Source organism: Selaginella moellendorffii, unplaced genomic scaffold (genome assembly GCF_000143415.4).
Source record: "Selaginella moellendorffii unplaced genomic scaffold, v1.0 SELMOscaffold_23, whole genome shotgun sequence".
Lineage (NCBI taxonomy): Eukaryota > Viridiplantae > Streptophyta > Lycopodiopsida > Selaginellales > Selaginellaceae > Selaginella > Selaginella moellendorffii.
Window position 1 is genome coordinate 402292 of NW_003314284.1, and position 26042 is coordinate 428333.

General features: G+C 45.8%; 7 protein-coding genes and 2 long non-coding RNA genes across 10 annotated transcripts; 2 read left to right on the plus strand and 7 right to left on the minus strand.

Annotated features, from left to right (window-relative positions):
- Window positions 1-2071: 2071 nt before the first annotated feature.
- LOC112347603 lies at window positions 2072-2616 on the minus strand. The gene is made up of 2 exons (XR_002992820.1): window positions 2429-2616; window positions 2072-2380 (listed from the first exon to the last, which is right to left on the minus strand). It is a non-coding gene; the product is annotated as an uncharacterized LOC112347603 (long non-coding RNA).
- Window positions 2617-2727: 111 nt separating this feature from the next.
- Window positions 2728-5229, minus strand: LOC112347602. Its single transcript, XR_002992819.1, has 5 exons — window positions 5149-5229; window positions 3996-5100; window positions 3471-3923; window positions 2887-3390; window positions 2728-2822 (listed from the first exon to the last, which is right to left on the minus strand). It is a non-coding gene; the product is annotated as an uncharacterized LOC112347602 (long non-coding RNA).
- Window positions 5230-5237: 8 nt separating this feature from the next.
- LOC9643030 (S-adenosylmethionine decarboxylase proenzyme 3) lies at window positions 5238-6844 on the plus strand. The gene has a single exon (XM_002973789.2). It carries the CDS (start codon window positions 5258-5260, stop codon window positions 6506-6508), a length of 1251 nt encoding a protein of 416 aa, XP_002973835.2. The 5' UTR covers window positions 5238-5257; the 3' UTR covers window positions 6509-6844.
- Window positions 6845-6896: 52 nt separating this feature from the next.
- LOC9643031 (transportin MOS14) lies at window positions 6897-11449 on the minus strand. Of its 2 annotated transcripts, XM_024678704.1 has the most exons (27): window positions 11265-11449; window positions 11129-11206; window positions 11009-11071; window positions 10905-10952; window positions 10710-10856; window positions 10516-10650; window positions 10422-10462; window positions 10279-10370; window positions 10102-10229; window positions 9978-10043; window positions 9857-9932; window positions 9688-9808; window positions 9540-9639; window positions 9409-9490; window positions 9144-9343; window positions 9043-9094; window positions 8825-8980; window positions 8646-8775; window positions 8505-8586; window positions 8370-8455; window positions 8249-8323; window positions 8140-8194; window positions 7969-8088; window positions 7805-7897; window positions 7599-7747; window positions 7372-7549; window positions 6897-7323 (listed from the first exon to the last, which is right to left on the minus strand). In XM_024678704.1, exons 1-27 carry the CDS (start codon window positions 11385-11387, stop codon window positions 7042-7044), a joined length of 2958 nt encoding a protein of 985 aa, XP_024534472.1. In that variant the 5' UTR covers window positions 11388-11449; the 3' UTR covers window positions 6897-7041. The 2 variants fall into 2 exon arrangements, with proteins under 2 accessions (XP_024534472.1, XP_024534471.1); XM_024678703.1 differs by having other exon boundaries at window positions 9540-9808.
- Window positions 11450-11453: 4 nt separating this feature from the next.
- On the plus strand, window positions 11454-12711 carry LOC112347600 (UPF0565 protein C2orf69 homolog). Its single transcript, XM_024678705.1, has 2 exons — window positions 11454-11912; window positions 11959-12711. The coding sequence occupies exons 1-2, from the start codon at window positions 11460-11462 to the stop codon at window positions 12544-12546; spliced, it is 1041 nt and encodes a 346-aa protein (XP_024534473.1). The 5' UTR covers window positions 11454-11459; the 3' UTR covers window positions 12547-12711.
- Window positions 12452-13832, minus strand: LOC112347601 (cinnamoyl-CoA reductase 1-like). Its single transcript, XM_024678706.1, has 6 exons — window positions 13718-13832; window positions 13494-13663; window positions 13249-13431; window positions 13018-13180; window positions 12767-12956; window positions 12452-12714 (listed from the first exon to the last, which is right to left on the minus strand). The coding sequence occupies exons 1-6, from the start codon at window positions 13830-13832 to the stop codon at window positions 12573-12575; spliced, it is 963 nt and encodes a 320-aa protein (XP_024534474.1). The 3' UTR covers window positions 12452-12572.
- Window positions 13833-14486: 654 nt separating this feature from the next.
- LOC112347693 (cinnamoyl-CoA reductase 1-like) lies at window positions 14487-16001 on the minus strand. Its single transcript, XM_024679017.1, has 6 exons — window positions 15887-16001; window positions 15665-15834; window positions 15435-15617; window positions 15224-15386; window positions 14974-15163; window positions 14487-14917 (listed from the first exon to the last, which is right to left on the minus strand). Exons 1-6 carry the CDS (start codon window positions 15999-16001, stop codon window positions 14779-14781), a joined length of 960 nt encoding a protein of 319 aa, XP_024534785.1. The 3' UTR covers window positions 14487-14778.
- A 1129-nt stretch (window positions 16002-17130) lies between these two features.
- Window positions 17131-19801, minus strand: LOC112347694 (cinnamoyl-CoA reductase 2-like). The gene is made up of 9 exons (XM_024679018.1): window positions 19672-19801; window positions 19450-19619; window positions 19263-19402; window positions 18481-18611; window positions 18230-18399; window positions 17989-18171; window positions 17766-17928; window positions 17510-17699; window positions 17131-17450 (listed from the first exon to the last, which is right to left on the minus strand). Exons 1-9 carry the CDS (start codon window positions 19784-19786, stop codon window positions 17297-17299), a joined length of 1416 nt encoding a protein of 471 aa, XP_024534786.1. The 5' UTR covers window positions 19787-19801; the 3' UTR covers window positions 17131-17296.
- A 1134-nt stretch (window positions 19802-20935) lies between these two features.
- Window positions 20936-22581, minus strand: LOC112347642 (cinnamoyl-CoA reductase 1-like). The gene is made up of 6 exons (XM_024678849.1): window positions 22257-22581; window positions 22018-22187; window positions 21777-21959; window positions 21554-21716; window positions 21288-21477; window positions 20936-21228 (listed from the first exon to the last, which is right to left on the minus strand). Exons 1-6 carry the CDS (start codon window positions 22360-22362, stop codon window positions 21075-21077), a joined length of 966 nt encoding a protein of 321 aa, XP_024534617.1. The 5' UTR covers window positions 22363-22581; the 3' UTR covers window positions 20936-21074.
- Between the last annotated feature and the right edge of the window lie 3461 nt (window positions 22582-26042).

Sequence of the window (26042 nt, forward strand, 5' to 3'; positions counted from 1 at the left end):
ATTTCTTGTGCCCAAAAATCATTAACCTTTTTTTTACCATTGCTTTTCTGCAAGACAATTCAATCCATACTTTTGACATAAGACACCATAGTAACACCAACTAAACAAAAGAATTGACACACAAAGGTTTTTCCACAAAAAGATTAAGAATAAACTCACTTGTAAAATTAAACTATTGAGTAAATGCTAAAATCAAGTTTTCTTCCACATTGCATGCACTTGTTAACTCTTTCAAAACCTTTTACAACCACCATGATTAAACTTGTAACTCTACACATAAAATATTTGTATCTACTAGTTTGTGTTTCAAAACCTTTAGAAAAATTAGGGATTTATCTTACATTAGAAGGTGAAGGATGTAGATTTTAAATATAAATTTTTTTAGAAAAGTATAATGAAAGAAAGCTTCATATTTTATACTTTTCCTTGTTTGCAAAACTATATGTAAATAACAATAAATTATAGTTATTTCTTTATGAAATAATAATTCATAAATATAAATATAAACCAAGATTGGCAGAATTATTAGTCTTTGACTCACTTTGACAGGAGAAAATAAAACAAAAAAACTTTAACAAGAAGAAAAAGAAAAAGCCCAGTATGCCAAAAACATTTTGGCAATGAATGCTAAGATTGTATTGATCTTGTCATCGAACAAAGTCATGTTCAACAAGATTGAAAATCTTCAATAAATACCACTACAATATTTGAAAATATATTGAAAATATGGCTTCTAGGAGGTTCCATAGCAATCTAATAATGGTAGTACATTTAGTGTGTTTTTTAATATTAATGCTTGTTACCCAGAGCCAACCATGCTCACAACCATGTTGTGGCCTCCTAGATGACAGACGTTTTTACTATTGTAATAGTGACCAGTGTTGCAGCCAATACAAGTATTGTGGTAGAGGTATTGAATTTTGTGGCAAGGGTTGTAGACATGGATATGGTGCTTGTGATGACACTGATCCCAATTCCAACTCTACAATTAGTCTTCACAGAAAATTCTAGCATATTATGTTGTTAAGTAAGTTTTTTTTTCAATAACCACCATGTTAAAACTCATCTATATATATTTGGTTTATATAATTTATACAATACTTAGACAAAGTCTCTAAATTAATTTTTTTTACAGATATACTAATCATGTTCTAATTAAGGTAACCAGAAACTAAGCCACAATTCTAATTCTTTCTCATATTAAGTTTGTGTTTGCAAATTGTAAACGTTTACAGTGATTGCTTTTAAAAATCAATTTTCTATGTTATTTTTATAATTCTAGCTAGCATGTAATGAAACTTAGACTTTCTCAATTAACGGTTGGAATGTTAAGAATTTCTAATTAAGAAATCTTAATGACTCGCCAGATAAATATAGACATATATCGAATCTAGCATATTCTTCCGAATCATCTACAGTATAAGTTCGAGGTGGCGGGGACACGTGTGTCCATGCATAGAGTGAGAGACGAATTAAAATACGGCCGAAGCTGTTTAGTTCCTGCATAGCGAAGAGAAGAGGAAAAAGTACGTATACGAAGGATTGTTGTGATGATTTCCATCCAGCTTGGTATAGTATAGACTGTAAGGCCCTACGGCCATGATAAGTAGAAGAGACGGGGTGGTGGAGTGGAAGTGAATCGAAACGCTGACGCCGAAGAAATGATCCGGGAAGCACATTTCCATTCATGCCCCGCGTGCCCCGCCCAAAATCATAGGGCATGAGAAAGCCAGCCAGCCAGCCATACCGGCATGGATCATGGATGGATGGTGAGCATGGCCGCATCAATCATGTGCATGGGGGCATGCATGGCGTGCCGTATAAAAGTACGGGCGTGCATGGTGGCATGCTGGCATGCATGGCGACACACACCCTTCGCATTCAAATGTATATAATATATGCATATCCCAACATCATGGACTATACAAAGTTAAGAATGAATGATCATCAAGGTGGTGGTGTGATAACTTGGGTTTGCATGCGCGCGTGCCTTGGGGGCTCATGTTTATGGGTTGTGTAAAACTTATGCGTTTCTCGCTCCCACAATTTGATAACATTTTTGTCCCCCCTCTTGTCATTCATTCGTTTCATTTCAGTTCCCAGTCAATTGATATTGTTTTGTCAGTTTGAGACAGCACACAGCACACAAACGAAGATAGTAACCATGCGAGCGGGAGAAAAACGAAATAAAAAACAAGCATGGTTATATTCGTGGGTGCAACGCGCTCCATTTGCAGTGCTCCCTGCTATAATGCTCGAGTTTTCTTTCGCGCGTTCTCGCCTATCCATTGGAACAGAAGACCCCACAAGATCCGCGTGATCGAAACTTATGCGGGAATGCGTCGGATGACGTTTCGAGGCGCAGCCAAAGGATTCGAACCTGCATCCGGTAGAGAGGAAGAGTGAACTGCAATAAAATAACACGTACCGAGAGAGAGCGATTAGAAAATACCAAGCTTTCCAATGCGATGGGCGATGATGATAATGATACAGCTGAGCTAGACAAAAAGGCGTCTTGTATACTTCTATAACGATCTCCAACGATAAGCTTTTTGCCACCGAGAAAGGCTACACGGCTCAGGCAGCTTCATGATCACGTATTATGAACCTCGGAGCCTGCAAACCCACCATCGAGCAAATTCAGTTTGACCAGCCAGCCAGCCAATGAAACGCTTCAGTACTTGCCTGGGAGCAACGAGTATAAATTGCCAAGCAGCAGCGCCGGGGAGAGAAGCAAGCAGCATCCTCAAAGTTCTTCGCTATAGCTCTTTCGAGTTCTCGTTTTCTTCCGGTTCTCTCGCCTTGCAGAGTTATGGCTATGGCTGGCAACACGCAGTAAGTAAACACACCATCAGTTGTTTGTCTCAACAATGCCATTTTGCTTACTTGGTTGCTTGGGTCGTGCAAACGAGCTTTGGTGACTACGTGACTTTTGTTTGGCTTGCTTGGTTCTCGGCCCCGGATCATGCACTCTTGCTTTCTTTCGCTGTCTCGCGAGTATAATAGACGTAGATATGCCGGTGAAGACTTGTGCGAGTGGAGACTTGTGTGAGTTGCTTGGACACCACCTGTTGTCTGCTTCCGAGTTGAAATTCCCTCTCCAAGAAGTTTGTTCCCGAGCTAGTATATCCTTGTCGTGCACAGGTCAAATCCCATCCTAACACATCATGCCTAGCTTGATTCCGTGTCCCCGCTGAATTTTCTCACCCAGTTGACATTCTGCGCTGCGTGAGTGTGCTCAATCCTCATCTCTTTTGCTCCTTTTCTTTCGCCTACAGCTTTTCTCCTCTTCCTATAGCCAAAAGTTAAAAGTCTCCAGTATATCCAGCATGATGTACCGCAAACATGGAAGCCATTACGCAGTGTCACCCGCTAGCCTTGCAGCATATCCTGTATCCACAAGGGAAAAAAAGCCAGCGAGTCAGTCATTCCAACTGTATTGCGCTTTAGAAAAGAGGAGGCCAACTTACCATGCGCAAACGCAGAGTGGTCTGCCTAGTGGTAGAAGAGAGGCCGGGAGTTAAAATCCTTTCGTTGGTTCCATCGTGCACACACGCGTGCATGCCCCTATCCCACGTAATGCACACGCGCAGCCTGCATGATTGATCACAAATGGCGGTCCCCCATCTTCAGTTTGTTCTGTTCCCCATATTCTCCTTATTCCCCATTCTTTGTTTTTTTTTTGTTGCTGTTTCGTATTTTTTCCGTGCATTATGCTCCAAAGATCTTTTCCGCTCTCTGTGAGGCCCTGTCGAATCTTTCGTTGGTGATGCAACCGGCCTTGTCTGTGGCGTCGAGTGCTCCAGAGGAGGACTGTGCATTGGCCAGCCGCAGCGGTCACTGCGCTTGTTTGCTTGAGGAGCGCATAAACTTTGTCGTGTCACATTCACTTATTTCTCCGTAAACTTCCAAGCTCCCGTGTCCTGTTGAGAAGTCAGTCCGTGGTGAGGAAAATTAGAGCGCAAAGAAGAAAAAAAAAGGTGACAAAATCTCACCTGGAAGCACGACGCGTGCTCTCCGCGAGTGCTTCACCCATATCTCAATCTGCAAACATATTCCAGCTTTGCCTTTCCCCACGCATTCGTGGCTCCCAGTAGAGAGAAAATAATATCCTCCACCCCGGCGTGCTCTCGATTTCGATTCATCCCTCGGAAGAATGTCCTGGTATATAACTCTGCCAAATGCGCGATTCTTTCCCCCATTCCTAATGTTCATCCGGTCCCACTCCCTGCTTTGCAAACAAAGCATGCCTTCGTGCCTTCTTTAGCACTGCCAACGCCTTTGCCATCGCTATTGCAACTTCGTCGTCTCTAAGCGGACCCCGTTTCACCATCATCTTCCATCAGGCTTGGCAATCCCCGTGGAACTTGAAAGAAGAACGTTTTGAGCTCCCCCCCACATATTCCTGGTCACCTCCCCTTGTCCATTTTATAGAACAGTAGCGCTGCTTTGTGTGCTGCTGCTCGAGCTCTCTCTAGTGCTGCCCCGCTTTTTTCCTTCATTTTCTGCAACTCCACTTGCGCCTCCCTGTCCCTGCTTTACTCCGCTGCAAATTCCCGGCAAGGACGATTCGGCCAAGGCATTCTGCGGATTTTGTTTGCTCATCATTTCCTCCCTGTCGAGGAAGATCCTTTCATTCCATTCCACTGCGTGCGTCCTCCTGTCCCAGTTTCCCAGCTTCTCATCCCTCAGACGCAACTCCGGCTTGTCTGCCGCTCACGGGTCAGGCCTAATGCTCGGTTCCTTCATTGGCTGACTTTGCTCTCCAGATTGTGATGCTCGATATCAATACCCCGCCTTTTTCGACAGTATAAGAGTTGGTCATCCGGTGGCCCTGCTGTGACTTGTGGCCAGCAAAATTCCTTTTTTTTCTTCTTCTTCTTCTTGTTGAAGGCCTTTGCATAGTACGCACTGACTGCCTGCTTGCGGCTTGAGAATGCTCTGTCCTGATGCTGCCCTGCTCTTCAGAGGTGTTGCCAACAACTGAAATGGATGCCGAGTCCCTTGCTAGCAACAGTAAATCGCTGACTTTCGAAGCTCCTCTCGGCTACAAGGCTGAAGACATTCGACCCCACGGGCTCACAGACGTGTTTCGATCTGCTGCATACTCCAACGTAAGATTGCAACGGATTTCTTGTGCTCCTTTACCTCGTCCTGACGTTTTTCTCTTTCCACAGTGCGTGAGAAGGCCATCGTGACTCCTGCTCTCCGTCCGCCTGATCGGATTCACTTCCAAAACCTCATATCCACACGTGAGATGGGAGGAATGAAGGATACTTTTGAAGAACCTGCGATGCCAACTCCTGGATTCGAAGGCTTTGAGAAGCGGCTGGAAGTTGAATTCTTCCCAGCAGCCGCTCGGTCCCTCCGGTCGCTTTCGAGGGATCAGATAGACTCGTTCCTCAATGTGGCGGAATGCACCATCGTCTCTCAGCTCTCCAATGGCCACTTCGATTCATACGTGCTCTCCGAGTCGAGCCTCTTCATCTATCCCCACCGGATCGTCATCAAGACCTGCGGCACCACCCGGCTGCTCAAGGCTCTTCCAAAACTTCTGGCAGTGGCTGCTAGCATCGGCCTGGCTCGAGTTGTACGTTGCAAGTATACGCGGGGCAGCTTTCTCTTCCCCGAAGTCCAGCCTTTCCCACATCACAGCTTTGACGAGGAGGTCCGCACACTGGACGAGCACTTTGGAAGCCTCCACAGCAGCAAGCACGTCGTTATGGGCGACGATCGCCAGAAGTGGCATGTCTACGTTGCTTCGGAGAGCAAGTCTGATCGAGCTGGTGAAGCCGTGTCCAAGTCGAGCAACACGATCTACACGCTCGAGGTCTGCATGACGGAGCTGGACAAATCCGTTGCGAGGAGCTTCTTCAAGTCGGCGTCCATTGTCACCGGTGAGGACATGACCAGAGCATCCGGTATCAACTCCATCCTGCCCCGCTCTCAAATCTGCGACTTCGCCTTTGATCCTTGCGGCTACTCGATGAACGGACTCGAGAATGGAGCTCACTCCACAATTCACATCACTCCCGAGGACGGCTTCAGCTATGCCAGCTTCGAGTGCATGGGCTACGATCCAGCAAAAACCGGCCTGAATGCGCTCATCGACCGCGTTCTCCGATGCTTCAAGCCGGGATTCTTCAGTGTCTGTGTTCATGCTGCGCCTCCTGTTTCTACGGATTCGGTCACTTTGCCATTAAAGAGCACCGGGTCAACGTGGGACAAAGCCATCTCTGCGCCAGTAGCGTATGCGTGCAGTGGTAGTCACAAAGAGGAGCTTCCAGGTGGGAGTGCCGTTGTCTATCATACGTTCCAGCTCGCCAAGCGTTTTGAATGCGGGCCGACTCAGGTGATCGCTCTTGCCGATGATGAAGAAGAGGTGGCGGCCGATAGTTTGAATACCCAGGATGAAGCCGGGGCCAATGCATATAAAACTGATAAGCTCAGGAGGCCGACGGAGACAAAAGTCGCGATGCTGCAGCCGGTAAAAGCTCGGCGGGGCTGAGCGCCGCGGCGCCAGCTTCATACTACCCAGAACTGCTCAAATTATTGAGGGACCAGCTCGGCAGCGCCTTGGAGAACTTCTCAGATGAAGACGGAGATGGCATTTTTGATTGTAGCCAATTCTGGGACGTGGTTAACAGATATCTCTGCTTCTGGGAAGTTCTCAAAAATACCAGCGGAGAAGATCAATGGCGGCAGTTTTACTTGCCACTGCGTACTGAAGAAGCTGATAGTTGTAGATATCAGAGATGTTGAGCACTTTGTGAAGAATGGTCTTGGACTAGAAAACAGATACCAAGTAATCCCAGCAGTTCTTTTAATGAGATATGCTTTGTTACTCTTGCCTGCAAGCAGGTTAGGAGGGAAACAAGAACGAAGGAAAAAGAAAATTTGCTCATACAGACCAGATCTTATATCACAAAAGAATGATACAAAGCAATCTCTCTACAACTACAAAATCTTTTTCCAGATAATCACAAGCAGAAAAATAACTCTTGACTTTCACGCAATGCAAGGCTCAGAGAGTGAAATACCTCAACAAGCGAGTGGCGACAGAGTTAATTGAGATGGTCGAAGAGCAAGTTGCACGGCTTCTTGAACTTTCTTACTGCGACGGCACACATCGGAGATTTCTTCCAGGGAGGGTGTCACGGTAGATTGTTCTGCACCGGAACCGGCTAGAGATACAGCCTGCAAAAATGATGCTTTCTCGTTGTCCGTCACTATGGACGAAGGAACCAGCGTTGCAGCGTCTTGTGCCCAGGAGGCAACTTTCTGGCCGTATAAGCGTGCGAGTGACAGGATGACGCTAATCACCTGAAAGTTCCATACGTCAGTCATGACATCACTCAGCTGAGCAGTTACCTCGTCCAGGCGCGACGTGGGAAGGGCACCAGCGAGTGCTGCTATTAAAACCCGCGTTAACGCAGGGCCACGGGGGAGTAAAGCGTTATCTATATAAAGCTGAAAAGGTTTTCCACCAGGTGAATTACAAAGTTCAATGACATCTTTCAGGAATGTCAAGATAGATCTGCAAGCTTCCCTGCAGAAAAGCATCACACGAGGTATCAAAACAAGAATAAGAAACTCACCGATGCTGTATGGTTATTCCCGTAATTGCGCAGTCAAGCAAAGGCCCAAATACAGCTTCCATCGGTACAAGAAGGTGAGGACAGTATCTTATGCACCTTGAACCCAATAGGAAGCAATCGTCCGCTAAATCTGGCATCTCAGTAAAATCCTGAGATGTATAAAACAAAACCGTTAAAAGTTGATAGAAAAGTACTGAGAAGCAAACCTTGATGCTCTTTAACAAGCTCAGCGTTTTCATAAATAAAACAGAAATAAGATTGCTTAGATATACAGCACAATTCGGATCGGCTCCAAACACCTGCAAAAGAAGGAAGGAAAAAAAAAAAAAAAAGAGTGTTAAGCTGCAACCAAATTATAAACAAATGTTACCTTGATAGCTTCACTAGCAAGATAGAGAAAGCATGGGTGATTGTGTTCCTGAAACAGGTGTTGGATTTTTCCAAGCATAGGTCCCATGCTAGATAGCATCGCTTTTCCACAGCTTCTGACCTGTTGCAACGCAGTACAGGAGTTAACACAGAAATGAAAGTTTCGACCCACCGCATATTTGCACGCTCTGCAAAGCCTTTCCATCGTACGAACGTCTGCAGCTTTCCTGTAACATTTGGTGACTTAACAGGAACTGAAATAAAAAAGACGATGTACGAACTGTGAAAAAACGGTTTCCAGTATTGGCCACATGCCACTAAACATCATTGCTAATGGCTCCGGTTGTGTTACGTATCTACACAGAAATTATTAGAAATGCCTGAACACTGTGAAGATTTAACCTGTAAATGTTGGCAAGTTTATCGATGAGTATGGTGTATTGACTTGAGGTTGTGTCCGTACCCGCTTGAGAAATCAAAATGAGTTGCTGCGAATAACAATTAAAAAAAATATAATTAGTGCCTTGCCCGACATACCTGAAGCGGCGTGATTACTGGATAGCAAAGATGCTGCAAGGCCTGAAACAGCTGCTCCGGAGGCAAGGCGCTCACAACCATACTGAGATAATCAAGGATAAGCAGAGTGTATAGGACAACACGGACAACACTGACGATTACCTGAGACCTTCCACCAGTTGCAATTCACCTTCAGAATCTAGAAGAAATTTCTTTTTGTCTTCTCCAGACATTACCTGACGAAAAACAGCAAGAAGAGATTCTATCGATCCAGTCAACTGCGTCCTGCAAGCTGCAATTAAGTCATTTTAGAGGCATTGCACTGTAAGTAACATCAGTACCATCGCAAACATGTTTCAAGGCCAGTGCGGCTGCTGCTGCCGGACTCTCACCAACACAAAGGGCGCCTATAAGCATTTCAAGCAACGTTGGAAGAAGAGTTTTAGAACTTTGAAACGCTCCTAGCCAGTCCGCAAAAGCTCCAACAGTCAAACATGCTGCATTCTCACAAATTATAATCAAAATCAAGTGAAAAAGATTTCGAGGGAACTTGTCTTACATGTGTAAAGCACCTCCGGTACTGTTGGCAGTTGAGGTAACAGAGTCATAACCTGTACATGTGATTAGCTTCAGACCTCATCCGAACTCATCTAAACCCACCGTTGGCATTAGAGTTGATTCCGAAAGAGATACAGTCTTCGCTATTGCGCGGATGCAGTATAGTAAAGCTTCTGTAGGTCGCCAATTCCATTCGTTCTTGTCTGCCGGAATGCTGACTTTTGTTAAAGGTTCTGCTAGAAGTCCAAGAGTTTCTTGACCACCAAGGACAACAGTGACGTCTATCAACATGTGTGCAACATCTGATGAGAAAAGTAATCAGGATTGCTAGAAGTAACTCCAGAAAAAAAAAATTTATAAAAATTACCTGCTCGAGTTTCACGAAAATCCGCATCTTCACCTCTTCGCCATGACTTAAAATCGGGTGGATAAGCGACATGGGAACTAACCTGCAAAATATGCTTCTAAAACAAATGTAAAAAATAAAAGAGCCATTACCAAAGACACCAGTAGTCTGTAGTAAGGACGAAAAATAGCGAGGCGACGTTCCCTTTCTGCTTCGCCAGCTGCCTCGCTGCCGAAGGCACTATAGTTCTCTCTGTGATTATTAAATTTAGTCGGTTTACGATACATAAACGCAACAAACCTTTTTGTTAAAGCTCGACTAAGTCGATGCCAGAAATTAAACGTCATTGAAGAAATAGGATAATCCGGATGCGATGTAACCTCAACTAAGGCTTCCACTATCATTATAGCTTCATTTGTACCTGGTAATCAGCTAATAAGTAAAGGTATGCTTAAGATATTCCTTTTACCACTCGCTATAAGTCCAACATAAGCTTCTCCCATTTCTGCAAACAAATACGCTATTCCTTTGACAGTCTCGTCATCCTAAAACTTAATGTTAGCAATGCAGTATTCTCACCACAATGCTACCTCATCGGTTTCGTCTATAGCTGTAGCGCCACCATTTTCTTTAGCTTGCTTCTCAGACACAGCAGACTGCGTTTAAGAAAATCACTAAAATAGAACAAAAGAGCCATAGAATGGGACTAATCACCTTCAGTGCAACTGCAAACCGAGGACGCAGGCCCATAACGCAGGGGACCAGTATTTGCACCAAAGGCATATGAACAGCCACATCTTCCGGACATCCAGTTATCGTGTAGCGTATTAGCTCAGAAACGGCTGCAACTTTGACAAAGTAAGGCCCAGCTGATTTAATAAAAGCCTTTACCATCAACTGCAGCAACAAAGTTTTGTTCAGACTGCAGAGAAGAAAGCGCTGTTTGAACAAGAGGGTGCAATGCTAGCACATTCGCAGGAATCCTGTATGAAAACATTAACTTTAAAGGCATCTCATCATTTATACATCCATACCCGTTGCTAAGTCGAAGCCAAGCAGCCAATGCTTCTAAAACCTGCGCATATAAACAAACTCGTTATAACAAAATGACAGCCTATGTTACCGAACCTGTTCTCGGAGTCCGTCAGAGCTTCTTAAGCACGAACCGAGCAACGCAAAGGCGTCTTGTACAGACATCGCTAATTCCTTCTGGAATTGGCGTCTTCTTTCCGGCCGGGCAGTGACTTTGGTACCGTAAGCTTCCTGCAAGATGAAAGTTGTGACTAGCTGAAACGGCTGAATGCGCAAGTGGCGTGACAGACTTGAGGTAACACAGCTAGCAGCTCCAACAAGCTCAGAGCGGCGTTGGGATTAGAGCCGAGCTCAAGTCCCAACCACTTCACCACTCCAACTCCACCCCATTCTTCCGAAGGCATGTGTATGGCCAAGGCAGCCATCGCCAAACACAGCTGAAGTGAGAGGTTAGAATGGGAAAAAAAAGGAACGAAAATCCATACCTGTGTTCTCACAAGCGGTGGACCTTGATTAAATTTTACAAGCAGATTCTACACGAAAAAAAATTACAGAAAATGGGAGAGAAAGATTTTTTTTTTACAGATACCATGAGCGACGATCGCAAAGACGCAGGAGCTCCGGATGGAAGATCCTCAAAGTCACGTTCGATCTGACAAATCCCCAGTTAAGATCAAAGCCCTTCCGACGAGAATGCAATCAAAGTAACCTTCGTTCGAAGCGTTTGAGCACAGAAATACGACACCTCCAGGCTGCTGCTTGGATCATGTAGCAAACTATCCGAGAGCTGCAGGGAAGGAAGAACACATCCACATTGCAAAAACACTCCGACAAATCGATATTACCCCCCACGCATCCATTCCGTGCTGGAAATCGTCGAGCCATCGATTCGCGTTGGAATGAACCTCCGGATCGGGGTGATGATACAGCGCCTGGAGCGCCTCTTGGAGCGTCTCGCGCAGTCCCATTCCGCGAGCCCTAGCTTTCTCCTTCCTCTCTCTCTCTCTCCCTCGTCTCGCTTAAAACCCTACTAAAGATCCATGGCATATTCTCGCTTTAGGCCGCCTCTATTTCTTGGCCTCATGGCCTCGGAGAAGAGGGTTTCCACAGTGGTGAGCGCACGCGCAGGATCGATCGTCCCCTCCGTCTTCTCCGATCTAGCTCTCGGCACCGATGGCCCCTGCCGCGATTCCCAGCGCCTCAATGCGATCCTCTTCATGGGGGATCGCGTCAAGCACATTGATTGCTGCCTCAGCCCCACCGTGGAGTGCCTCTCCAAGATCAGGAACGTCGGCCCCGTGATCGCGCGCAAGCTAGGGCCCCGGGCGGATGTCTGGGTCGTGGAGGCGCCCCGATTCGCGTGGAATTCCATGGCCTGCTACGATTGTTTTCTTCCTCACCTCAATCCATGGGGGAACCCGCATTCGTATGATCCTCGCGGTCTCCCAGCGGCCGCGACGACGATCAGCGTTCTCAAAGACGTCGCCTCTCAGGTAAGATACACTCGAAGAACTTTGAGAGAATTCGTTGGTTTTGTAGGTGAACGGGCAGCTTGAGCGTTCCAAAGGGAGGAAGCGAATGGAATCACGCGCTACTTCTAGCCTGGGAAAGCACAGGACGATCGTCATGGGGTTTAGCAAAGGTGGTGTGGTTTTAAACCAGCTCATGGCGGAGCTAGCGCACTTACACGGCCCGGATCACAAGACGCGCTCGGAGAAAGAAAAAGAGGTGGAGCTTGGCGAGTTTGCATCGATTCCTCGTACCAGCGAAGAGTTCCTGGACAGCATCGAGCAGTTCCACTACATTGACGTCGGGATGAACGAGTGCGGCGCTTACACCACGGACGACAGTGTCTTGGAAGAGATCGCAAAGGTTGCGAGGCTCCGGGACTCCGGCCTCACGGTTTTCATGCACGGAACACCACGCCAATGGAGCGATCCAAACAGAGGGTGGATCTCCGCGGAGAAAGACCAGTGCATCCGGCAGCTTAGAGAAGCTGGAAGAAAGTTTGCTGCTAATGGAAAGCTCAGGGTGGAAGAAAAAACGTACTTTGCAGACGAAGAGCCCAGTCTCGACATGCACTTTTCAATCCTGGAAGCGTTTGATCTCTCCGTTCCGGATCTGTAAGTAGCGAGGAGTTTCGAGCATTGCGTTTAGAGCAAGCCTTTCTCTTGCAGGCTAGCAACCGTGTCCACCAGCATCTTCTCGTAGGGGATGAACTCCTTGATGAGGGACAGGATCTTCTTGTTCGACATCTTCTTGAATGAATTGCCTTGAGTGGTCTCACCTTCACACCTGCAAGAAAAATATGTTCTTGATCATGGAAGAACGAGAAGAAATGGCTTACTGGTCTGGGTACGAGTACTGTGGGAAGTTCTCCTTGAGAGCGTCGATCATCTCCTTGCAAAGCTTGGAGCATGCAATACAGATGTAGCGGCCAGAGGCGTTGGGATCCTCGTAGCCGGCAATGTGTGCCTCGGCAACATCTCGCACGTCCACTAGTCCAAAGTATGTGTTCGGGTAGCTGGTTTTCGAGCCTGCGCAAGAACAGAGTTTCCTTCTTTGTAAGAAGGAAGAAAAGTCTGTGCGTTGACATACCATTCATCAGAATTGCCACGAGTCCAACGCTGGCGTTGATCTTGGATTGCAAGATGGGGCCAAGCACCACAACCGGGCAGATGACAACAACATGGATCCCAAACTCGTCGCCAAGTTTGCTAACGAGCTTCTCCGACTCGGTTTTAGCAAGCCTGTACCAATCCTGGAAGAAAACTCGTGACAAGTTTAGAGGCTTTTGAAAACAAGATCCAGCGTTTTCTCTTCTTTTACCTCGTACTTTCGGCAGGCTTCAGGATCAGACCAGCAGCTCTCGTCGATGATTTGGTCTTGAGGGCGATTTGGATCAAAAATTATGGCAGCTCCAGAGGAGGTGAACACAACGCGCTTGATATTCTCCTTGTGGCAAGCTTCCATCACATTTCGAGTGCCATCCATGGCGGGTTTTAGCACAGCCTATTGACAGCAGTATGATCGATGACAACGAAAAAATCTCCCAAGAAAGAAGAAAAACTCACGTCTGGATCCTCAAACTTATGAGCAACGGGACAGGCGGTGTGGAAGACAACATCGCAGCCACGAACAGCGGGCACAAGCGACTCATAGTCGAGAACATCAGCTCTAAACAGCGATAATCTCTCCCCGGCGCCAGGGAGCTTCTTCAAATGTCCATACTTCTCATCATCGTCTAGAAATCCAAAGGAATCAAAAGCCAGGAATTATCAATCAATCCATCGCTCACCTGGATCCCGAACGGTGCCATGAACTTTGTAGCCTCGATCCAGCAGCTTGGCGACAATCCACGACGCAATGAAGCCACCGGCGCCTATCACGCAAGCTCTCTTCCCTCCCTCCATAGTCGCTCGCAAAGCACTACAGTGCTCATATGTTTCGTATATTTCACCCGGCCTCGTCCTTTGCCTTTTGTCTGAAGAGAAAAAGTCACAGTAGACGTCGATGCCAACTTCTAGGAACAGTACACGTTCCACTGTGCTTCTCAAGAGGACGTTTCAATCGCTGCATTGGCACTGCCACCACCATAGAATTTACGCGAAAACATTAAGTGGGCAAAAGTATCATCGGGGTGGCCGCCAGGATGTCAATCTGGCAGGGGCTGATGAGAGAGTATTTTGCAGATGATCTCCTGAATAATGGCAATTACTCTCCAAGCTAGCGCTGGGCTGGGAAGTGGCCCTGAAACACTAAATTTGCCAAAAGAGGGAATCTAAACCGATGCTAGCAAGTGCTTCCGGAGATGCCAAGACGCAGCATTGTGTCCTAAAACTTGCTGGCAAAATTCGTAGCAAAACCAATATATCGAGAGATTTAATGTAAATAAATCCAAAGAAAGATAGTGGAACGCGATGGTGTTTGCATATGCCTATTCCCGGTATCTTTTTTGAATCGTTGGCGATGTAAGATGCCATGACAAACGACTCCAGAGAGACGGGTCAAGCACACAAATCCGGAAGAAAAACCTCAATGCATATTTGTGATGAACAACGGGGAGCTTTCTTTATAATCTGTCAATGTCTTCTTTTGTGATAATAGCGATTCCTCGTCCTCGACAGCATCGAGCAGTTCCGCTATGTATAACATCGGGATGAATGAGTGCGGCGCTCACGAAGGTTTTCATAACACCACGCAAGTGGAGCGATCTAAACAGAGGCCACCGGTGCATCCGGGAGCTTAGAGATGCGGAAAACAGACGAACCGACATGCACTTTTTAATCCTGGAAGCGTTTGATCTCTCAGTTCGGATCTGGAAGTTTGTAGGACTTTTGAGCACTTCTTTAAGAGTGTTCAGAGCAAGCCTTTCTCTTGCAGGCTAACGACCGTGTCCACCAGCACCTTCTCGTAGGGGATGAACTCCTTGATGAGGGACAAGATCTTTTTGTTCGAGATCTTCTCGAATGAAATGCCAGGGGTTTCACCTTCACACCTGCAAAATAGAAAGAAAAATCTCGTAACCATATAAGAACCATAGGAATGGCTTACTTGTCTGGGTACGAGTATTGTGGGAAGTCCTCCTTGAGAGTCTCGATCATCTCCTTGCAATGCTTCGAGTACGCAACACAATAGTAGCGGGCAGAGGCGTTGGGATCCTCGTATCCGGCAATGTGCGCCTCGGCAACATCTCGCACGTCCACGAGAGGATAGTATGAGTTGGGGTAGCTAGTTTTCGAGCCTGCGCAAGAACAAAGCTTCCTTAAAAGAAAAAGAAAAAGAAAAAGCTGGTGTTACATACCATTCATCATATTTGCCAGGATTCCAACGCTAGAGTTGATCCTGGATTGCAAGATAGGGCCTAGAACCAGAACAGGGCAGATCGCAACAACACGAATTCCAAAATCGTCGCCAAGTTTGGCAACAAGCTTCTCCGACTCGGTTTTAGCAAGCATGTACCATTGCTGGAACAGAAATAGTTAGAAGTTCTTAAGCGTTTTCTCTTCCTTTACCTGGCTCTTTCGGCAGGACTCAGGATCAGACCAGCAGCACTCATCGATTATCTGATCTCGAGGTCGATTTGGATCAAATACCATGGCAGCTACAGAGGAGGTGAACACAACACGCTTGATATTCTCCTTGTGGCAAGCTTCCATTACATTTCGAGTGCCATCCACGGCAGGTTTTAACACAGCCTGTTAGTAGTACGATCGATGAGAAGAAGAAAATCTCCAAAACTTACGTCTGGATCCTCAAAGTTTGGAGCTACGGGACAAGCGGTGTGGAAGACAACATCGCAACCACGAACAGCGGGCACAAGCGACTCATAGTCGAGAACATCAGCTCTAAACAGCGATAATCTCTCCCCGGCGCCAGGGAGCTTGTTCAAATGCCCATTCTTCTCATCGTCGTCTAGAATCCAGCCAAAATGTGGCCAAGTATCGATAATGAATCCATTACTCACCTGGATCTCGAACGGTGCCATGAACTTTGTAGCCTCGATCCAGCAGCTTGGCGACGATCCATGACGCGATGAAGCCGCCGGCGCCTATCACGCAAGCTCTCCTCCCTCCCTCCATAATCTCAAAGCAGCCCTACAGTTAACTCTCATTTGTATATTGTGCTTGTCTTTTTCGTTTCGTCTGAAGAGAAAAAGTCACATTATACGTCGTTGATTTGGATCAAGTGGAATTCGTGCGGAAACATCAAGAAAACTTTGAGCGTGTGGGCAAAAGTTTTTTCCAGACTAGAAGTAGCCTTTGGAACGCTCAAGCTGCCCGTTCACCTAGAAAGAAAAGAAGAAACACGAATTCTTCGAGTATCTTATCCGAGAGGCGACGTCTCTTAGAGCGCTGACCTTCGTCGGGCGCTGGAAGACCGCGAGGATCATACGAATGCGGGTTCCCCAGAGGAAGAAAACATCGTAGCAGGCCATTTGTTGGAGCCTGATCACCGTCTCGATTTAAGGTGGGTGCACTACCAAGAGGAGATCGAAAAGAGATCTGTAGGGAAATTTTGGTTCAAAGCTTCTCTTTTTGAGGAGCACGAACTACAGAAAAGCTCTTTTGGGCACCATCGCAAAAGATTCAAACAAGATACCGGGGATGGGCATATGCAAACACCACTGCGTTCCACTGGGACACATTGCTGCGCTTTAGCAATTCCGGAAACAGTTGCTGGCATCGGTTTAGATTCCCTCTCTGGGCAGATTTAGTTTCTTCTGGCCATCTTGCCAATCTGGAGAGCGATCGCCGTATCCTCACTCTGTCTCACTCGGGCCAATGATTTAGATCCTGGCAGGAGTGGTTGCCATTGCGATGATAACACAGGACGATCGTCATGGATTTTAGCAAAGGTTGGTGTGGTTTTAAACCAGTTGATGGCGGAGCTAGCGCACTTACACAGCCGGGATCAGAAGGCGTGCTACAGTCTGCCGCAGTGAAGAAAGAAAAGGAGGAAGAGCTTGGCTTTGCCTCGATTCCTCGTATCAGCAAAGAGTTCCTCGACAGCATCGAGCAGTTCCACTACATCGACGTCGGGAGGAACGAGTGCGGCGGAGGACACTGTATCTTGGAAGAGATCGCAAAGGTTGCGAAGCTCCGGGACTCCGGCCTCACGGTTTTCTTGCACGGAACACGACGCCAGTGAGCGATCCAAACAGAGGGTGGATCTCCGCAGAGAAAGACCAGTGCATCCGGTGCCGGCAGCTTAGAGAAGCTGGAAGAAACTTTGCTGCTAATGAAAAACTCAGGGTGGAAAAACGTATTTTGCAGACGAAGAGCCGCCTCGATATGCACTTTTGAATCCTGGAAGTGTTTGACGGATCTGTAAGTAGCGAGAGTACCAGTGCTTGTAGGAGTTTTGAGCACGGCATTTAGAGCAAGCCTTTCTCTTGCAGGCTAGCGACCGTGTCCACCAGCATCTTCTCGTAGGGGATGAACTCCTTGATGAGGGACAGGATCTTTTTGTTTGAGAACTTCTCAAATAAATTCATGAACTTCTCGAATAAATCTCCTTCAGTTTCACACCTACAAAATAAAAAGAAGATATGTTTTTGATCATACAAGAACCAGAAGGAATGGCTTACTTTTCTGGGTACGAGTACTGTGGGAAGTTCTCCTTGAGAGTCTCGATCATCTCCTTGCAAAGCTTGGAGCATGCAATGCAGAAGTAGCGGCCAGAGGCGTTGGGATCCTCGTAGCCCGCAATGTGTGCCTCGGCAACATCTCGCACGTCCACTAGTGCAAAGTATATGTTCGGGTAGCTGGTTTTCGAGCCTGCGCAAGAACAAAGTTTCCTTCTGTACATTAAGAAAAATGAAGAAAAATTGTACGTTGACATACCATTCATCAAAGTTGCCACGAGTCCAACGCTGGCGTTGATCTTGGATTGCAAGATGGGGCCAAGCACCCAAACAGGGCAGATGACAACAACATGGATCCCAAACTCGTCGCCAAGTTTGCTAACGAGCTTCTCCGACTCGGTTTTAGCAAGCCTGTACCATTGCTGGAAGAAAAATCGTGATAGAAGTTTTTTAAAAGAATCTAGCGTTTTCTCTTCCTTTACCTGGTACTTTCGGCAGGCTTCAGGATCAGACCAGCAGCTCTCATCGATGATTTGATCTCGAGAGCGATTTGGATCGAAAATCATGGCAGCTCCAGAGGAGGTGAACACAACACGCTTGACATTCTCCTTGTGGCAAGCTTCCATCACATTTCGAGTGCCATCCATGGCGGGTTTTAACACAGCCTGTCACCAGTACCATCGATGAAAAGGAAAGAATCTCCAAGAGAAAAGAAAAACTCACGTCTGGATCCTCGAACTTATGGGCAACGGGACAAGCGGTGTGGAAGACAACATGGCAGCCACGAACAGCGGGCACAAGCGAGTCATAGTCGAGAACATCAGCTCTAAACAGTGATAATCTCTCGCTGGCGCCCGGGAGCTTCTTCAAATGCCCATACTTCTCATCGTCGTCTAGAACCAAAAGGAATCAAAAGGAATCAAAAGGAATCAAAAGTCAAAATGCGGCCAAGAATCGATCAATCCATCGCTTACCTGGATCTCGAACGGTGCCATGCACTGTGTAGCCTCGATCCAGCAGCTTGGCAACAATCCACGACGCAATGAAGCCACCAGCGCCAATCACGCAAGCTCTCTCCATACTCGCAAAAAAACCCCTACAGTACCTTCACTTCGAGAAGTGTTTGTTTTTCATAGGCATGGCAGCCACCGACATGGACGATTCCCACAGAGAAAATCATAGAACGTGGAAAAAGAAGAGCAATTTGATCCAAGATGATGAAGAATTTTATGGTGGCGGCTGTGATGGCGAGCTCTACACAGGTGAATTGATCGATCAAGGATCTTCAGCAAGGAGTTTAGAATGGAAAACTTGCACCTTACAATTTATATTATCAATAAGAACTTATGCCTCTATTCTCTATCTCTTCTTCGGGCATGGATTCACGTCTTGGATGGCGATCAAGTCACGGGATCTTTGGAAGGAAGGAGTAAATATTTTTTCATAGAGTGGAATTGGTTTATGTGGTTTCCAAAACAAACTAAGAATGTTTTCCGTTTAACCTACCTATAAAACGCTACAGTCATTTAGATTAATATTATGTTTATAAAATTATAAACACTAAGTATATTCTAGTTTATTTTACCATCTTTATACATTATATAAACACCAATTCTGGATTCACAAAATCCCTAGGAAGATAGACACTCCTTTCTGGTCACTATCATTCATGTGCTAAGGGAGAGTTTTGTTTCTTTTTTGGAGGGCATTGACATTTAAAACTAGTAGATCTAGTTTTAGTCAAATAAGTGAGAACACTCTCTCTAAAAATATAGTCATGATTGTGCTAATGGTATAATGGCCATAATGATTATGTGTCTCAACACGCTTGATATTCTCCTTGTGGCAAGCTTCCATTACATTTCGAGTGCCATCCACAGCAGGTTTTAACACAGCCTGTTAGCAGCACGATCGATGAGAAGAAGAAAATCTCCAAAACTTACGTCTGGATCCTCAAAGTTTGGAGCTACGGGACAAGCGGTGTGGAAGACAACATCGCAACCACGAACAGCGGGCACAAGCGACTCATAGTCGAGAACATCAGCTCTAAACAGCGATAATCTCTCCCCGACGCCAGGGAGCTTCTTCAAATGCCCATTCTTCTCATCGTCGTCTAGAATCCAGCCAAAATGTGGCCAAGTATCGATAATGAATACATTACTCACCTGGATCTCGAACGGTGCCATGAACTTTGTAGCCTCGATCCAGCAGCTTAGCGACGATCCATGACGCGATGAAGCCGCCGGCGCCTATCACGCAAGCTCTCCTCCCTCCCTCCATAATCGCAAAGCAGCCCTACAGTTAACTCTCATTTGTATATTGTGCTTGTCTTTTTCGTTTCGTCTGAAGAGAAAAAGTCACATTATACGTCGTTGATTTGGATCAAGCGGAATTCGTGCGGAAACATCAAGAAAACTTTGAGCGTGTGGGCAAAAGTTTTTTCCAGACTAGAAGTAGCCTTTGGAACGCTCAAGCTGCCCGTTCACCTAGAAAGAAAAGAAGAAACACGAATTCTTCGAGTATCTTATCCGAGAGGCGACGTCTCTTAGAGCGCTGACCTTCGTCGGGCGCTGGAAGACCGCGAGGATCATACGAATGCGGGTTCCCCAGAGGAAGAAAACATCGTAGCAGGCCATTGTTGGAGCATGATCACCGTCTCGATTTAAGGTGGGTGCACTACCAAGAGGAAATCGAAAGGAGACCTGTAGGGAAATTTTGGTTCAAAGCTTCTCTCTTTTGAGGAGCAAGCTCGAACTACAGAAAAGCTCTTTTGGGCACCATCGCGACAGATTCAAACAAGATACCGGGGATGGGCATATGCAAACACCACTGCGTTTCACTGGATCCTATCTTGCTTTAGAATTCTCCCTAGAAAATGTCTTGATGCATTGGTTTTGAAGTGTTGCATACATTTGTCATTGCTGCGCCTTGGCAATTCCGGAAACAGTTGCTGGCATCGGTTTAGATTCCCTCTCGGGCCATCTTGCCAATCTGGAGAGCGATCGCCATATCCTCACTCAGTCTCACTCGTGCCAATGATTTAGATCCTGGCAGGAGTGGTTGCCATTGCGATGATAACACAGGAGCAAAGGTTGGTGTGGTTTTAAACCAGTTGATGGCGGAGCTAGCGCACTTACACAGCCGGGATCAGAAGGCGTGAAGAAAGAAAAGGAGGAAGAGCTTGGCTTTGCCTCGATTCCTCGTATCAGCAAAGAGTTCCTCGAGCATCGAGCAGTTTCCACTACATCGACGTTGGGATGAGCGAGTGCGGCAGACGACAGTATCTTGGAAGAGATCGCAAAGGTTGCCAAGCTCCGGGACTCCGGCCTCACGGTTTTCTTGCACAGAACACCACGCCAGTGGAGCGATCCAAACAGAGGGTGGATCTCCGCGGAGAAAGACCAGTGCATCCCGCGCCGGCAGCTTAGAGAAGCTGGAAGAAACTTTGCTGCTAATGAAAAATTCAGGGTGGAAAAACGTATTTTGCAAACGAAGAGCCGCTGGAAGTGTTTGACGGATCTGTAGGTAGCGAGAGTACCAGTGCTTGTATGAGTTTTGAGCACGGCATTTAGAGCAAGCCTTTCTCTTGCAGGCTAGCGACCGTGTCCACCAGCATCTTCTCGTAGGGGATGAACTCCTTGATGAGGGACAGGATCTTCTTGTTCGAGAACTTCTCGAATAAATTCGAAAACTTCTCGAATAAATCTCCTCCAGTTTCACACCTACAAAATAAAAAGAAAATATGTTTTTGATCATACAAGAACCAGAAGGAATGGCTTACTTCTCTGGGTACGAGTACTGTGGGAAGTTCTCCTTGAGAGTCTCGATCATCTCCTTGCAGAGCTTCGAGCATGCAATGCAGAAGTAGCGGCCAGAGGCGTTGGGATCCTCGTAGCCCGCAATGTGTGCCTCGGCAACATCTCGCACGTCCACTAGCCCAAAGTATGTGTTCGGGTAGCTGGTTTTCGAGCCTGCGCAAGAACAAAGTTTCCTTCTTTATATGAAGAAAAAAGAAGAAAAATGAAGAAAAATTGTACGTTTATATACCATTCATCAGAGTTGCCACGAAACCAACGCTGGCGTTGATCTTGGATTGCAAGATGGGGCCAAGCACCACAACAGGGCAGATGACAACGACACGGATTCCAAACTCGTCGCCAAGTTTGCTAACGAGCTTCTCCGACTCGGTTTTAGCAAGCCTGTACCATTGCTGGAAGAAAAATCGTGATAGAAGTTTTTGAAAAGAATCTAGCGTCTTCTCTTCCTTTACCTGGTGCTTTCGGCAGGCTTCAGGATCAGACCAGCAGCTCTCATCGATGATTTGATCTCGAGAGCGATTTGGATCGAAAATCATGGCAGCTCCAGAGGAGGTGAACACAACACGCTTGATATTCTCCTTGTGGCAAGCTTCCATCACATTTCGAGTGCCATCCATGGCGGGTTTTAACACAGCCTGTCAGCAGTACCATCGATGAAAAGGAAAGAATCTCCAAGAGAAAAGAAAAACTCACGTCTGGATCCTCAAACTTATGGGCAACGGGACAAGCGGTGTGGAAGACAACATGGCAGCCACGAACAGCGGGCACAAGCGAGTCATAGTCGAGAACATCAGCTCTAAACAGTGATAATCTCTCGCTGGCGCCCGGGAGCTTCTTCAAATGCCCATACTTCTCATCGTCGTCTAGAACCAAAAGGAATCAAAAGGAATCAAAAGGAATCAAAAGTCAAAATGCGGCCAAGAATCGATCACCTGGATCTCGAACGGTGCCATGCACTGTGTAGCCTCGATCCAGCAGCTTGGCAACAATCCACGACGCAATGAAGCCACCAGCGCCAATCACGCAAGCTCTCTCCATACTCGCAAAAAAACCCCTACAGTACCTTCACTTCGAGAAGTGTTTGTTTTTCATAGGCATGGCAGCCACCGACATGGACGATTCCCACAGAGAAAATCATAGAACGTGGAAAAAGAAGAGCAATTTGATCCAAGATGATGAAGAATTTTGTGGTGGCGGCTGTGGTGGCGAGCTCTACACAGGTGAATTGATCGATCAAGGATCTTCAGCAAGGAGTTTAGAACGGAAAATTTGCACCTTACAATTATATTAGCAATGAGAACTTATGCCTCTATTCTCTATCTCTTCTCCGGGCATGGATGGCGATCAAGTCACGGGATCTTTGGAAGGAAGAAGTAAATATTTTTTCATAGAGTCGAATTGGTTTATGTGGTTTCCAAAACAAACTAAGAATGTTTTCCTTTTAACCTTAGTCATTTAGATTAATATTGTGTTTATAAAATTATAAACACTAAGTATATTCTAGTTTATTTTACCATCTTTATACATTATATAAACACCGGTCACTGTCATTCATGTGCTAAGAGAGAGTTTTTTTTCTTTTTTGGAGGGCATTAACATTTAAAACTAGTAGATCTAGTTTTAGTCAAATAGGTGAGAACACCCTCTCTAAAAATATGGTCATGATTGTGCTAATCGAGTGATATGTGAGCCAACATACTATGGAAGTTCATTACAAAATTTTATCACACTTTTTTAGTGGGCCATTGTTGTTGGTGTTAGAGGCAATCCAAAAGCTCAAGGGCCATAATGATTATGTTTCTCTATGTGGCAATAAGATAGTGATTTCTTGAACTCTTCTTCAAAGTCCTTATAGAATTGCATAAGGTAAAATTGACAAGCTTAAGAAATGAACAATAAATAGTTTTAGGTCAAATAATATGAGAATTCAAGCATTCTCTTTAGTAAACAAAATGATTTCAAACCTTTTTATTGTAGTATTAATTTCTATCATATTCTTGCAAATTTTGCTAATGCAAAATTATTCAAGTTTGCCTATATCTTATAATAATATATACTATTTAAAATATATAAGCAAGCCAAGTGTTGCTGGATTGGGAATGTATAGCATATTAAAATATTTTATTTTTGAATATTAGTTATTTTAGAAAATAAGTTAGCTCTTTGAGCTGTGACTATCTCAATAACTCTAACCACTTTCTTGGGTTTTACTCTCATGAGCTCATCAGCAAAAGGGAAGATGATAAAAAATTTGATAAAATACTAAATGTGAGTGCATAGAATATGGAAAGGGAATATAGAAATGTGCATATCAATTAGCCCAAAAACCCTAGTTTATATACAGGAGCTAGTGGTCCGGATTGAAACCAATCCGACAGTTACCAAAATCCCACTACGCTAATATTAGTATACGGCATTGTAGCCGTACACTTGGCCCTCACATCATCCCCTCCTCTCGGAATAATGGAAGGTCGTCAGGGTTCTTTTGTAGATGGGCCGGGATCTGGAGGAACATCAGGAGGAGGCATCGGCGGATTTGTAGACGGTATTAACTGCTCCTGATCCCTTTGTATGAAGCGTTTCAACCGCTACACATGCACAATCTCCAAAGGATCGGCCTGTTGAACGTCATGCCAAACCTCATAAACTTGCAGTCCAACTTGCTGCAACACCCAATATGGTCCTTTCCATTGCGCAAGGAGCCCCTTAGATAAACCACGTATCGTAAGATGGGGAAAATGGACTAACACCAAATCGTCCACTTTGTACTCTGCAGGTGGACGATGATGGGAGTTGTAACGCCATTGTTGTCCCACTTGTACGCGGCCTAAGTGTTCGGCAGACTCTGCTCGGACAAGTGGAAGAATGCTCGTCAAATATTGATCCCATGACCTAGCATTAGGAGCTCGTGGCAATCGCGAAGGTAAACTCAGCTCCGTTGGTAATATTGGATCATGACCATATAGAAGTTTATATGGTGAAGCACCAACAGAACTCTGCACCCTTGTGACATAAGCATACCGAAGAGACGGCAAATAACCATCCCAATCCGAATGCTGAAAGTTCACATACTTCGCAATCATCCCTTTGAATGTCCGAACGAACCGTTCCACTAAACCGTCTGATTGTGGATGATAAGCACTCGTAAAAGTGTGGCGTATCCCCAACCGAGACGTCAAAACATGAAATACCTCAGCTATAAATGCAGGACCATTATCCGAAAGAATCCGCTCTGGACAAGAATGCTGGAACACCACTCGATTGAGGAGGAAGTATCCAACAGCAGTTGCAGAGGTGCTAGCAAGAGCACCAACTTCCACCCAACAAGTCAAGTAGTCAGAAGCAATAATAACATATTCATTGCCAGCAGTCAATCGTGGAAAAGGTCCCATAAAATCAAACGCCACCAACTCAAACGGACGGGAAACTGCAATTGACTCCAACCTTCCTTCCGCAGCACAAAGGGGAGTATTACGAGCTTGGCACCAAACATAGCTACGCACATGCCGGATAATATCACGTTGCATCTCCGGCCAATAGAAAGACCTGCGCAGCTTTTCGGTCACACGACGATGTCCCATATACCCACCTAGAACAGCAGAATCATGGTAGGAATGGAGAAACCGCGGAATAAAGAGAGAAGGCACCACCAGCCGTAAAGGATCATCAGGATCCGTCCCCACAAAATAAAGAAGGCCATCTTCAAGATGATATTGAGTATGTAAATGCCGAAAAGGCAAGTCATCAGCAAGTGATGCAGGATTCTCAAATACATCTCGAAGCCTTCGAATCCACGGCTCAATCTTTTGAGCCTCACGAACCTCATCAAAAGAAGGTAGATCTTGCTTTGCGCCTTGTGGACACTGAACGTCAAGTACAGCAACTGCCGACGGCACAGAATCCTCGTTTAGAAAATCCACAGATGTTGGAACAACAGGCTCATAAAAAACATGAGAAGAGAGCGGAGAAGGAAGAGGAGCTCGAGAAAGGGCATCAGCATCAGCCATAAAACTCCCTAGGCGATAAACAACATCAAAATTATATATTTGAAGCTTCAAAGCCCACTGAGCAGTACGACCAACCAGGTTCTTCCACTTCAATAATGAAATAACAGCAGCATGGTCACCTTCAAGTAACATTCAAGAACCATGTAGATATGCATGAAGTTTCTCGAAACCCCAAACTGCCGCTAAACACTCCTTCTCTGTCGTGGAGTAGTTCATTTATGCTGGTTGTAACGTATGGCTTATATATGCAATGGGATGATGCTGACCAGGCACACTCGGGCTTTCTTGCATCAACACACCTCTAAGACCAATATTAGAAGCATCTACGCGCAAAATAAAATGTCAAGTGTAGTCAGGATATGCCAAAACCGGAGGAGTTGTTAATAGCTCTTTGAGATTCACAAACACCTGCTCATAATCTGAAGACTAGATGAAAGATGACATTGACGACTTTAGCAACGCTCGCAACGGTGCAGTGCGATTAGAAAGATGATCCACAAAACGACCAAGATACTACACCTTGCCCAGGAAGCGCTACACATCATTCACACACTTCGGAGTAGGGAACTTTAGAACGGCTACAAGTTTGTTAGGATCAACTTGCAAACCTTCACAAGAAATACGGTACCCAAGATAAGTTGTGTCCTTGGACCCAAACACGCACTTCGACCGCTTCAGGTTTAAACCAACGTCCCGTAGCCGATCCAACAC